General features: G+C 46.7%; 1 protein-coding gene across 2 annotated transcripts in view; it reads right to left on the bottom strand.

Annotated features, from left to right (window-relative positions):
* The window catches only part of SPEG (striated muscle enriched protein kinase), a 1,321,813-nt gene that overhangs the window by 235,400 nt on the left and 1,072,957 nt on the right, over window positions 1-13,456 (bottom strand). For both annotated transcript variants that reach the window (XM_069227158.1, XM_069227157.1), the window contains exon 32: window positions 13,326-13,442. In XM_069227158.1, coding sequence (XP_069083259.1) covers window positions 13,326-13,442 — 117 coding nt within the window. The remainder of the gene's footprint in view (window positions 1-13,325; window positions 13,443-13,456) is intronic.

Below are 13,456 nucleotides of genomic sequence, written 5' to 3' on the forward strand. Positions count from 1 at the left end.
TGTGGTGGGTACCTATGGTACTTACATCTTATACCAGGTCCAGGTATCCCCTCTTAGTGAAGTGTATGCAGTGTCTAGATGCCAGTCTCTCTAGAGGTAGCTGTAGATGAGCAGCCAAGGTTTATCTAGAAGACATGCAAAGCTCATGCAATACCACTGTACTCACACAGCACTTACACACATGAAAGAAAACACTCAGTTGTACAAAAATAAAGGTACTTTATTTTTAGAACAAATCACCACAAATACTAGAAAAGGTGACCCACCCTTAGGAGGTAAGCAATACACTAAGTATATACACTAGTAATCATAAACAGGCATAGAAAAGGTTAGAAAACAGTGTGAATAGCAATAAGCAATAGTGACCCTAGGGGGAGCACAATCCATTTACTGAAGAAATGGAATGAGAATAAGGTACCCCCACCTGTGTAGAGAGAGGAGCTGGAGTACTAGAAAACGGGAGTACTCGAAAACCACAGAGGTAAGTAACACAGTACCCCCCCAGTGACCAGGAATGCAGGAGTAAAACACTGGATTTTCCCCAAACCACCCAAAAGGAGAAAAAGAAGAAAAAGAAGACACCCAGAGAAGACTGCAAGAATACCAGCGGTGGATTCCTGAAGAAAGAAGACCTGTGAAGAGAGGGAACAAAGTTCAAGAGTCACAGTGGAGTCCAGGAGGAGTGGGAGCTACTTCTTACCCAGATATGGATACAGGAGTTGGTCACAGTGATGAAGAACAGGTCAGCACTGCAGCCCTGGAGCCGGTGAAGAGTTCCTGATGGATGCAGATGGAGTCCCACGCTGGAAGGAAGATTGCAGATGGGTGTTGGTGCAGAAATTCCACCAACTAGCCTTTGCAAGGGCAAACCCGCATTAAGTGGAAAACACTCAACCCAGGAGGAGGAGTCACAGGGGACCCTCAGCGTTGCAGAGAGTCCACAGGAGCAGAGGCAGCACCCACAGGAGTACCACAGGACGGGGACACAGGAGTCGCAGCTGAAGCCCAAGCAGCACTACTCAAGATGATCCCACGCCGCAGGAGAACCACGCAGTAGGCTGTGCTTTGCAGGATGGAGTGTGGGGGGGCTGGAGCTACACGACGCCTGAAGATCCCTTGGAGGAGATGCAAACAAGCCTTGGCAGCTGCAAGAGACACGTTGCAGGGGGGTACTGTCCTGTGTGGGAAGGCAAAGGCTTACCTCCACCAAAGTTGAACAGCTAGCAGAAGGGACCAGGTGGACTACTCCGGACCATCACCCGTGATGCAGGATCCATGCAGCTCAGCAAGAGAGGGGATCCACGAAGCCAGTCGTCGCTTGTTGTTGGTGCCTGCAGTTGGAGGAGAGTGACTCCTGTACTCCAAGGGAGATTCCTTCTTCTTCTTGTGTAGGCTGAGGAGTTGCAGTCTTCTGAGGATGCACAGCCGGGGAAATGTTGCAAAGGTAGCAGGAGACATGGAAACAAAGTTGCAGAAGAGTCTTATTCAATGTAGCAGCGTTTGTCGGTTCCTGGAGGGGCCAGTCGAAGCATAGGTTGCAGAGGAGTCCTGCTGGAATCTTGCAAGCTGAATCTGAGGACCCACCCAAGAGAGAGACCCTAACTAGCCCTGAAAGGGGGATAGGTCACCTAACCAGGTAAGCACTTAACAGGAGGGAGCTCTGATGTCACCTGCCTGGCCACGCCGATGCTCCCAGAGTTCCCTGCCAAACTTGGAAAAAAGATGGCAGAACCCAGTAACCCTCTGAAGGAGCTCTGGGCACCATCCCTGGGGTGGTGATGGACAGGGGAGTGGTCAATCCCCTTTCCATTGTCCAGTTTTGCACCAGAGCGGGAACTGGGGGTTCCTGAACCGGTGTGGACTGGTTTATGCACAGAGGGCACCAAATGTGCCCTTCAAAACAAACCAGTGGCTTGGGGAGGCCACCCCTCCCAAGCCAGACACACCTATTTCCAAAGGGAGAGGGGGTTACCTACCTCTCCCAAACCAAAGGAAATCCTTTGTTTTGCCTTCCTGGGCTTGATCAGATCAAGCACCAGGAGGGCAGAAACCTGTTTGAGGTGTGGCAGCAGCTGGACTACCCGTAAAACCCTGTAAGAATGGTAGTAGCAATGCTGGGGGTCCTCGAAGGAGTCCCCAGGGTGCACTGAATCATACTTCCATTACTTGCAACAGTATTGGGGTATGATTTGGACATATTTGATACCAAACATGCCCAGGTTCGGAGTTACAATTATCTAGCTGGTCATAAATAGTGACCTATGTCCAGTACACATGTAAAATGGCGTCCCTGCAATCACAAAGTCCAGGAAAATGGATCTGAAGTTTGTGGGGGCACCTCTGCTAGTGCCCTCACACACACAGGTACCTGCACCCTGGCATCAACTCTGAGAGGTCCTACCATAGGGGTGACTTATAGTGACCTGTAGTGAAAACGGGTGTATGCACCCGTTTCACGCAGGCTGCAATGGCAGGCCTGCAGAACCCTTTGCATGGGCTCCCAAGGGGTGGCAGATTAACTGCTTCAGCCCATAGGGACCCCCTGAAACCCCAGTGCCCTGGGTACCTAGGTACCATATACTAGGAACTTATATGGGGGACCAGTATGGCAACTGTGGGAAGAAAACGTTACCAGCAACCAAATTTAGAGGAACTAGCACAGTCACCGGGGCCCTGGTTAGAAGGATCCCGGTGAACACAGTCAAACACTCTGACAAACAGGCAAAAAGTGGGGGATAACCAAGCTAGAAAGGGGCTACTCTCCTACACCGCTGTTCTAAAACTCCTTAGAAATTCCGTGCTTTACCTATATGTTAACTAATCTTGACCACTATATTTTGAGTTAGACTTTTTGACATTTATAGTACTATCTGCCTGATCACCCTAATGTAATTTGCAACCTCCCTAATTTTTCCTCATATTCCTCAGTCTCTACAGTACCCTCATGAATTAATAAACGTCTCTCTATGTGTTACTTTCCTCTCTGTGACACATTTAATTTATAATATTATAAAAACTAATTACGTATCTGTAAGTTTTGCTCTCCGACATTGGTATCTTTTATAGATTCACATGTGTGATTCATTCTCCATTGTCAGGATAGGACCCATCAGTAATCAATGTTAGCAAGCAGAGTACATTACACTCAATAATACAGAGAAAGGCATTAGACTGCATGCAGCTAGTCCACCTCTTTGTGTGACCTGAACTTCAGCCAATCAGAGAGCAGCACCCTGCATTCTGGACCTCCTGGACTGCTCACGTTAGCACAGGTCATGCAGTGATGTATTGTTTGCCATGTTACATGTTTTGCAGTGGCCCATCGGAAGAGAGTAAGGAGTAGTTAGGGTAGCATATGCAGCAAGAACATATGCGCAAATGGATGCATGTGTGACCTCTACCTTTAATGCTTGAAAATCTCTTTACTGCCTTGAAAAATCCCCGGGCACGCATAACACAGTCCTGGGAAACACATGGTGGCTGTTACACTGAACATCGCTTTAGATCATAGAAGAAAATCAAGCATCATTAAATGAATTCCAATGATGCCAGCCAAACAGAATTAGTGAATTAGCTACACGTCAAGAACCATAAAAGTCTGTATCCTGTAAAGCTCGATCCAACCTTTCTAATGCGTTCTAGTTCTCTGTGACGAATACATTGTGTTATTTTTAATAAAACTGACTTGAGAACCTGGACCACACTACCTTTAGATTACACTCAGTCATATGCCTATTTGTGTTCTTGAAATGGACAAAAACCTCTCCTGCTATATAGTATAACCTCTAAACATAAATAAATTAAGTAAGTAACTGTGTCTAGAATGTGATCAAATTCATATCTGAACCATATAATCCAATCTTTCAGAGTAACTGTTCAACTGTGATCAACAGCGCCTACAGGCCCAGTATGGCTAATAACGTGGCCTGCCAGTATCAGTTTCTACCAGCGTGCATCATAAATGACGTAATTAATATTTTGGGCCATATTTATACTTTTTGACGCAAAACTGCGCTAACGCAGTTTTGCGCCAAAAAAATTAGCGCCGGCTAATGCCATTCTGAAGCGCCATGCGGGCGCCGTATTTATTGAATGGCGTTAACCGGCGTTAGCCGACCGGCGCTGCCTGGTGTGCGTGAAAAAAAAACACGTACACCAGGCAGCGCCGGCGTAGGGCAAAATGGCGTTTGGGCGTCCAAAAATGGGGCAAGTCAGGCTGAGGCAAATAAATCGTCTTAACCCGATTTGCGCCATTTTTTTTTGGCGCCCAGACGCCATTAACATGACAAAGACAGGAGTCATGCCCCCTTGCCCAATGGCCATGCCCAGGGGACTTCTGTCCCCTGGGCATGGTCATTGGGCATAGTGGCATGTAGGGGGGCACAAATCAGGCCCCCCTATGCCACAAAAAAAAATAAAAAAAATACTTACCACAACTTACCTTTTCTTCCCTGGGATGGGTCCCTCCATCCTTGGGTGTCCTCCTGGGGTGGGCAAGGGTGCAGGGGGTGTCCCTGGGGGCTTGGGAGGGCACCTCTGGGCTCATTCTGAGCCCACAGGTCCCTTAACGCCTGCCCTGACCCAGGTGCTAAAATCCGGCGCAAATGCGGGTTTTTTTGTCCCGTCACTCCCGGGTGTCATTTTTGCCCGGGAGTATAAATACGACGCATATGCATCGCAGTCATTTTTTAAGACGGGAACGCCTACCTTGCATATCATTAACGCAAGGAAGGTGTTCACGCAAAAAAATGACGCTAACTCCATGAACTTTGGCGCTAGACGCGTCTAACGCCAAAGTATAAATATGGAGTTAGTTTTGCGTCGAATTTGCGTCGAAAAAAACGACGCAAATTCGGCACAAACGGAGTATAAATATGCCCCTTTATTTGTGGTTCTGCTATAGAACCTCTGAAAACAGGCGCTGCTCCAACCCAGCTGCGTATAAATACATATGTCAGTTGCTCTCACGGAAACTCCGTTGATTACACAATAGGCGCTCCATTTATCACATGCTTTTTCACACTTTGCTTTTTCAGCTGCTGCTTCGAAGAGTGGCAGACTTTGGAAGGATGAAATCCAAAATCGCAAAGTATTTAAAATTACATTACAAGTCACAAATGTCTTTGCAACTCGCAAAGTGTTCACTGAATTACCTTACGAGTAGATGGAGGAGAGGCACCCCCCTTGTATGGGCTTCACGAGGATGTGTATCAATGGATTGTGACCAGTTCATGCAGTATCCAAAGGTCACTGACTAGGCTGGCCAGGCTGAGACAACCATGTGTGACAGCTTCCCCAATGCACATGACCACAGTGGGCTTGGAGGAAAGCACTTCCCCAGATGTCCTTCTTGCAAAGTTACACTTTTTAGGGTCGAGCCTGCGTCGCATGTGCTTGTGCATGTTGTAGGAAAGTACCATCTTGCCTGGCATGCTACCCCTATATTTCACTGTATATATGTTGTTTTAGTCTATGTGTCACTGGGACCCTGCCAGCCAGGGCCCCAGTGCTCATAAGTATGTGCCCTGTATGCGTTTCCTGAGTGATGCCTAACTGTCTCACTGAGGCTCTGCTAACCAGGACCTCAGTGGTTATGCTCTCTCTGCTTTCCAAATTTGTCACTAACAGGCTAGTGACTAAATTTACCAATTCACATTGGCATACTGGTACACCCATATAATTCCCTAGTATATGGTACTGAGGTACCCAGGGTATTGGGATTCCAGGAGACCCCTATGGGCTGCAGCATTTCTTTTGCCACCCATAGGGAGCTCTGACAATTCTTACACAGGCCTGCCACTGCAGCCTGAGTGAAATAACGTCCACGTTATTTCACAGCCCTTTACCACTGCACTTAAGTAACTTATAAGTCACCTATATGTCTAACCTTCACCTGGTGAATGTTGGGTGCAAAGTTACTTAGTGTGTGGGCACCCTGACACTAGCCAAGGTGCCCCCACATCGTTCAGGGCAAATTCCCCGGACTTTGTGAGTGCGGGGACACCATTACACGCGTGCACTGTACATAGGTCACTACCTATGTACAGCGTCACAATGGTAACTCCGAACATGGCCATGTAAAATGTCTAAGATCATGGAATTGTCCCCCCAATGCCATTTTGGCATTGGGGGGACAATTCCATGATCCCCCGGGTCTCTAGCACAGAACCCGGGTACTGCCAAACTGCCTTTCCGGGGTCTCCACTGCAGCTGTTGCTGCTGCCAACCCCTCAGACAGGTTTCTGCCCTCCTAGGGTCCAGGCAGCCCTGGCCCAGGAAGGCAGAACAAAGGACTTCCTCTGAGAGATGGTGTAACACCCTCTCCCTTTGGAAATAGGTGTGAGGGTTGGGGAGGAGTAGCCTCCCCCAGCCTCTGGAAATGCTTTGATGGGCACAGATGGTGCCCATCTCTGCATAAGCCAGTCTACACCGGTTCAGGGATCCCCCAGCCCTGCTCTGGCGCGAAACTGGACAAAGGAAAGGGGAGTGACCACTCCCCTGACCTGCACCTCCCAGGGGAGTTGGCCAGAGCTCCTCCAGTGTGTCCCAGACCTCTGCCATCTTGGAAACAGAGGTGTCTGTGGCACACTGGACTGCTCTGAGTGGCCAGTGCCAGCAGGTGACATCAGAGGCTCCTTCTAATAGGCTCTTACCTCTCTTGGTAGCCAATCCTCCTTCCTAGGTAGCCAAACCTCCTTTTCTGGCTATTTAGGGTCTCTGCTTTAGGGATCTCACCAGATAACGAATGCAAGAGCTCACCAGGGGTCCTCTGCATCTCCCTCTTCATCTTCTACCAAAGGATCGACCGCTGACTGCTCAGGACGCCTGCAAAACCGCAACAAAGTAGCAAGACGACTACTAGCAACCTTGTATCGCTTCATCCTGCCGGCTTTCTCGACTGTTTCCAGGTGGTGCATGCTCTGGGGGTAGCCTGCCTTCACTGCACTAGGAGCTCTGAAAATATCTCCTGTGGGTCAACGGAATCTTCCCCCTGCAACCGCAGGCACCAAAAGACTGCATCACTGGTCCTCTGGGTCCCCTCTCAGCACGACAAGCGTGGCCCCTGGAACTCAGCAACTCTGTCCAAGTGACTCCCACAGTCCAGTGACTCTTCAGTCCAAGTTTGGTGGAGGTAAGTCCTTGCCGCATGAATTGCAGCTGCTCCAGCTCCTGTGCACTCTTCCAGGATTTTCTTTGTGCAAAGCCAAGCCTGGGTCCCCGACACTCTAACCTGCAGTGCACAACATTCTGAGTTGACCTCTGGCGTTGTGGGACTCCCTTTTGTGACTTCGGGTGGATTCCTGCTCACTTTTCTTCTAAGTGCCTGTTCAGGTACTTCTGCGGGTGCTGCCTGCTTCTGTGAGGGCTCCCTACGTTGCTGGTCGCCCCCTCTGTCTCTTCTTCCAAGTGGCGACATCCTGGTCCCTCCTGGGCCACAGCAGCACCCAGAAACCCTAAACGTGACCCTTGCAGCTAGCAAGGTTTGTTTGCGGTCTTTCTGCGTGGGAACACCTCTGCAAGCTTTATCGTGGCGTGGGACATCCATCCTCCAAAGGAGAAGTTCCTAGTCCTCTTCTTTCTTGCAGAACTCCAAGCTTCTTCCAACAGGTGGCAGCTTCTTTGCACCCTCAGCTGGCATTTCCTGGGCTCCTGCCCACTCTCAACACTGTTGCGACTATTGGACTTGGTCCCCTTGTCTTACAGGTACTCAGGTCTGGAAATCCACTGTTGTTGCATTGCTGGTGTTTGTTCTTCCTGCAGAATCCCCCTATCACGACTTCTGTGCTCTCTGGGGGTAGTAGGTGCACTTTACACCTACCTTTCAGGGTCTTGGGGTGGCTATTTTTCTAACCCTCACTGTTTTCTTACAGTCCCAGCGACCCTCTACAAGCTCACATAGGTTTGGGGTCCATTCGTGGTTCGCATTCCACTTTTGGAGTATATGGTTTGTGTTGCCCCTATACCTATGTGCTCCTATTGCAATCTACTGTAATTTTACACTGCTTGCATTACTTGTCTTGCTATTACCTGCATAATTTTGGTTTGTGTACATATATCTTGTGTATATAACTTATCCTCATACTTAGGGTACTCATTGATATACTTTTGGCATATTGTCATAAAAATAAAGTACCTTTATTTTTAGTACTTCTGTATATTGTGTTTTCTTATGATATTGTGCATATGACACCAGTGGTATAGTAGGAGCTTTGCATGTCTCCTAGTTCAGCCTAAACTGCTTTGCCATAGCTACCTTCTATCAGCCTAAGCTACTAGAAACACCTCTTCTAAACTAATAAGCGATAACTGGACCTGGCACAAGGTGTAAGTACCTCTGGTACCCACTACAAGCCAGGCCAGCCTCCTACACATGCGTATCGCTAGCAAGACGCTTTATGAGTTAGAAAAGAGCTTGGAGCCCCGTCCACGTCACATCAGTGTCTTTCATTGGTTCGTGGGCTCGTCTGTTAAAATCGGCTTGCTTTGATTAGTGGAAGGCACGCATACGTCATGCCTGCTCGAGCGCAGCGACCATGTACTGTAAACATGCGTGGTTCGCTGTTTCCCATCAGATTTGTGGACTACTTTTTATCTATTTTCGCAGCGCGATCTCGCTTGGCAGAAGTCGAGTGCTTTGCATAATATCAACCCTGTTACAGTTAATTGCACTTTTGCCGGTTACGTACATAATTGCACTTTTGCCAATAGGTTTCATTACGAGTGAACTGTAGCAGCGCTGTTTTTTTCTTTCAACGTGGCAAGAAAAATCTGGTTGTCAAATAACCAAATAAATAACCAAACAATGGATGTGTTTATAAGGTGGTTTTTAAATAATTGAAAATATTACATTCAATTACAGGAAACCCAACCGTACAAGATGATTCAAGAGGCAGGTAAAAGGAGATAATAAATTATGGAGATTATGATAAATAGACTGGGAGGCAATGTAAAGGGTTTTTCTCAGTCTCAACAATGTATAAAGCAATAATCTGAAAAATATAGCCAGATACCCTCATGGCCTCATAGGGGTGTGAGAGAACTATCCTATTATTCTTTTGGCCAAGCTGCTCAATCTTTGTATATAAAATGTTCTCCTTTCAGATTAAGGGAAGTACTCACTTGTCCTTTGTCATGAGGTTCATGGGGTTTAGGTGCAGATTCTCTCCTGTAAAACTTCCCAGCCGGCACGGAGAATGAAGCGGAGTAAGGTTGGTGTCCTAAATACCTCATGCAGCCCCTTCACTCTCCACCCAAGCCTAGCTCTGCAGTCCTCCTTTTTCTCCAGTGCCCATATACCTGGAGTGCAGTGAGGTTGGTGTTCTGAATGCCTCCTGCAACCTACCCTGCAGTAGGAGTACTGACCTTAAGTCGGGAACAGGTAGCCCAACTCCTCCCTGGCTGGACCTAAGGCACCCCCTGAAGTAAGGTGGCCATTTGTGGCTGGTCCCTAGTGTGGCTATGCCTCACCCATATTTAAAGGCCAGATCCCTCTCCTTTATATGGCTTTCTAATGAGTTACTTCAGTGAGGCTGAAGGCTTGAAACCCTGAATGCAGGGATTATTAGGTGTCCTTGTACTAACTTTTCTGGAGAGGAAACTGTCTCCCTTGGTCAGGGAAATGAGGTGAGTGTTTGGCAAGGTAACAGGGTTAAAAACAGAAAGGGTTGTCTTTGGTGCTGGAGCGTGCCAAGGGACTTCACTGTTTCTGTGTCAATCTTTATAGATTGCACTACATCTTCTACATGCTTGTCAAACAAAGATTCACCATAAAACGGCATGTCTAGAATTTTTGTCTGTATTTCTGGGCGGAAGGAAGTGGATTTCAGCCATTCCTGCCTGTGAAGCACTGCAGCCCCTGCTAGCTGTCTGAATCCTGTGGTAGACATGTGAAGTGCACAGTCGATTATCTCTGCCGAGACGCGTTCCCCCGCCTATAGGATCTTTTGCGTGCCTCTAATTTTTCATCCTCCTGCAAAAGGTCTATGTATGGTGCCATGTCTGACCACATTTGGTGATCATAATGAGCTAAAATAGCCAGCAAGTTCGCTGCTCGTACGGTAGTGGCTGCCGTTGTCGAGAATCTCTTTCCAATGCTGTCTAACCTGCGTCCGTCTTTATCAGGAAGCAATAAGATTGGTGCAGAGGAGGTCTTTGAGCACCGTTGTGCTGCTTGCGATACCATGTTTTGTTTGTCCAATAAGGCAAGCTGGAGAATTGTCTGGAGCTTTGTATTTTTTATCAAGACATGGGATTACTAGAGATACAGAAGCTGGATTTTTCCTGGTCCAGAGTCCCTCCTGCCATGTGAAGTCTATAATTGGAATCGCTCTAACTGACTTCTTCGCGGGTTCTTTAAAGTCATACAGGAAACAGTCTATCTCCCTTGTTAATAGTGGCAGCTCAAACCTTTTCGTTGCTCTGCCCATTAGGTTGTGAACCCCCCCCCCCCCCCAATATCTTCTGGATAGCAATCCACCAGCATCCTCAGAGGTAGAGAGGGGGTAGATCAGATCCTGATCAGTTACAGTGTATCTTATCTCCCCTTCCTCTGCATCTTCCCCAGATGATATTACATCTTCTTCACTGGTTGTGATACTCCTTGTGTAGGGATAATTGGTGTTGTAAGTAACAGAATGGGATGTGGTACGGTGTCAGGGTTTGAAATAGGCATTCTGGTTGTGCCATCTGACTCATAGGTGTGGTAGGCTTTGACAGTGGGAATCTATGATAATAGTCCTGTAACATATATTGTACATTTGTTACTAGAGAAGCGGGCATTGGAATAGATTGTTCCAGATGTTCTTCATGGAGTGGTTCCATTTGTTCGCCTGCAGTACATTACACCTGATATTCTTCGTCGTCATCATCTCGCTTAATCCTGACATTTCACCAGTAATTGGGATGGGCTACTAGCCAGACCTAAAGGGCCTTCGTCATCTGACTCATCATCTTCATCCAAAGGTGTAACAGTGGGTAACGCAGTATTTAACTTGGAGAAGTATGCTCTGGTAAAATGTTTGATTCTGCTGCCCCTGTTTTTATGAGTATTAAGGATATCAGAGAAAACGTTTTTTCAGCCTGACTGTATGTTTCCATACCTTCTTTAATTATATCCTGTGATGGATATGTCTTAATTTCTTGTTCCATGGGGTGTATTTGTTGCGATGACAACAGTATCTTCTTTAGTTTTTCTTCGTCGTCGATGAGAGTGACGATGGTGGTGTTGTTGACAAGTTCTTTTTCTTCTTCGGCAACGGTGTCTCCGTTGACGGTGCCTTTGTCGACGATGCCTTAGTCGATGGTGTCTTCGTCAACGGTGTCTTTTCAGTGTTCGTTGACGGTGTCTTCTGATGCTATATGTGAGGTTTTTGGAGGCGAGTCCCTCCTTGTAGTCGATGTCTTTAACAACGACGGGAAATTCAAGAAATCTGTCATCAACTGAGCCTCCATTGATTGTTGCTTGAAAATCTTTGTGGTGACCACTGCTGTCGTCGAAAGCGGTGACATGTTATAATCAATGGAGACCTTGCTGTTGTGAACGTTGATGTCACTGTCGTTGATGTAGTTGTCGATAGTGTCGTCATGAACGATATTTTTTGTGATGTGCCACATTTTTTTTGTCTTTATCGTACAGACTGAGAAGACTGTTTTGGTACTGATTCTCTCAGGGAAGGAGTAGTAGGCTCAGACCTAACTTTAGAGATAGGTACTTCATGTTTGGAGGTTGAAGGATGGGCCTTATGCCCACTTTCCATATTCAGTGTCAGTATTTTTTTATTTTTTATTGACCTTTGATGTTGGGTCTGAGGAACGTTTTGTTTCCGTTCTTTTCCTTTTAGTTGAAGTTGTGGTAAGAGAGGAAATTTCAATGTCGTCCTTTGATAATGAATACTCCTTGGTTTTCAACTTTTAAAGCCACAATAACAGCCTACCTTCCCTGTCCTTTAATGTCTTTTGCAAAAAGGTGTGACAAAATTTACATTCCTTTACTTTATGCTCCGGATAAAGGCAATAAATGCACTTTTTATGTGGATCTTCTGAGTGGAGACTTTTCTTTCCACAGGACTCACAATCCCTGAACAGTCCTATTTTAGATGTCTGGGACATCTTTCCCAGCCAGTAGTTAAGTATGAAAACTAAATAATACTTCTACAGAGGAAATTTCTCTGGATAATTCTGTGAATTAAACAGGTGGTTTGAGCAGAGCTCAAGGAGACTCCCTTCACAAGACATGAAGTAAAAAATCTGAGGGCTTCAGCCTTTGCTGGGAGTGTTCTAAAGGATACTCTTGTCTGATTGGTTAAAGTGAAATTGATTCTTTCTTAAAGAAAAGGATGTAGATAGGCTATTAAGACAACCTGTTATTCCTATTGTAGCCTATGTTACTAATATATATGTATGTACTGCTTTATTAATGTCCTCTGGGGCTCTCACATCGACAACGGGGAATATTCAAGCATATGAATCTATGAAAGATCCAATACTGGAGAAGCAGACTTTCTCCATGTGATATGGTGGTGCCCTGAAATGGACACCTACTGGCAGGCCATAGTTGATAGGTTGAATGCAGCTACAGAATGGGGCGTCCTTAGGGATCCCAGGCAATGCCTGTTGGGACAGATACTAACATGCAAAAAGAAGGGCCTGAGCAGGTGGTTTCTGTTGTTGGGGTTAGTTCTGGCAGAACTTGACTGTCCCCTGCCCTTCCTGAGGTGCATGACCTGGTGAAAGATATGACTGAATGGGCAGTGGCTGAAGAAAGCCAGATGCATAAATGTCAAAGAGACAATAAGAGAGCTGATGACTTACAGGCCTGGGTGGCAATGCCTGCAGACATGCGCGAGCCCCTGGATGCATAATACGCCCTAGGTTTGTAGACCTCTATGCTAGATGTGACTGTGCATCTGCACCAGGACATTCAGGAGGTGGACAGAGTTGCAAGTAGGTGCCACAGCGCATAGGCTGCAGGAAATCCCAAGAGGGTTACATCTGTGATGGGCTGGCCGATCCAATATTATGGACTCCTAAATTGTTCCCAGACTTATACTCCATGATCTCTAATATGCAACTGTTTTGGTAGAGCAATGGGGGAGGAAGGTGGTGTGATCTGGGTTCTGAACACTGTATAACACTCTGGTATGTGCCATTTCATTTTAAATTTCAATACAATTTATACCAAAAAAACAACTATGAAAGGCAAACCCCAAAATGGTTTAAAACACATTTCTACCTGCAAACAATTCTCCACATGAACACCGTATGTAGGTCACTATGAGGTATTGACTTTGTACATTGCACATACTCACCTTCTTGCAAAGACATACCTTTGAGCCAGAGGATCCGGGGTGCTGGGCTTGCTGCTGGCAGGCAACACAGGGTAACCGATTCACCCTCCAGCAGCACCTGGTCCTTTAACTTGATGTGGAAAACAGGGGGGAAATCTGTGGAAGTGAAA

This window comes from Pleurodeles waltl, chromosome 3_2, assembly GCF_031143425.1.
Source record: "Pleurodeles waltl isolate 20211129_DDA chromosome 3_2, aPleWal1.hap1.20221129, whole genome shotgun sequence".
NCBI lineage: Eukaryota > Metazoa > Chordata > Amphibia > Caudata > Salamandridae > Pleurodeles > Pleurodeles waltl.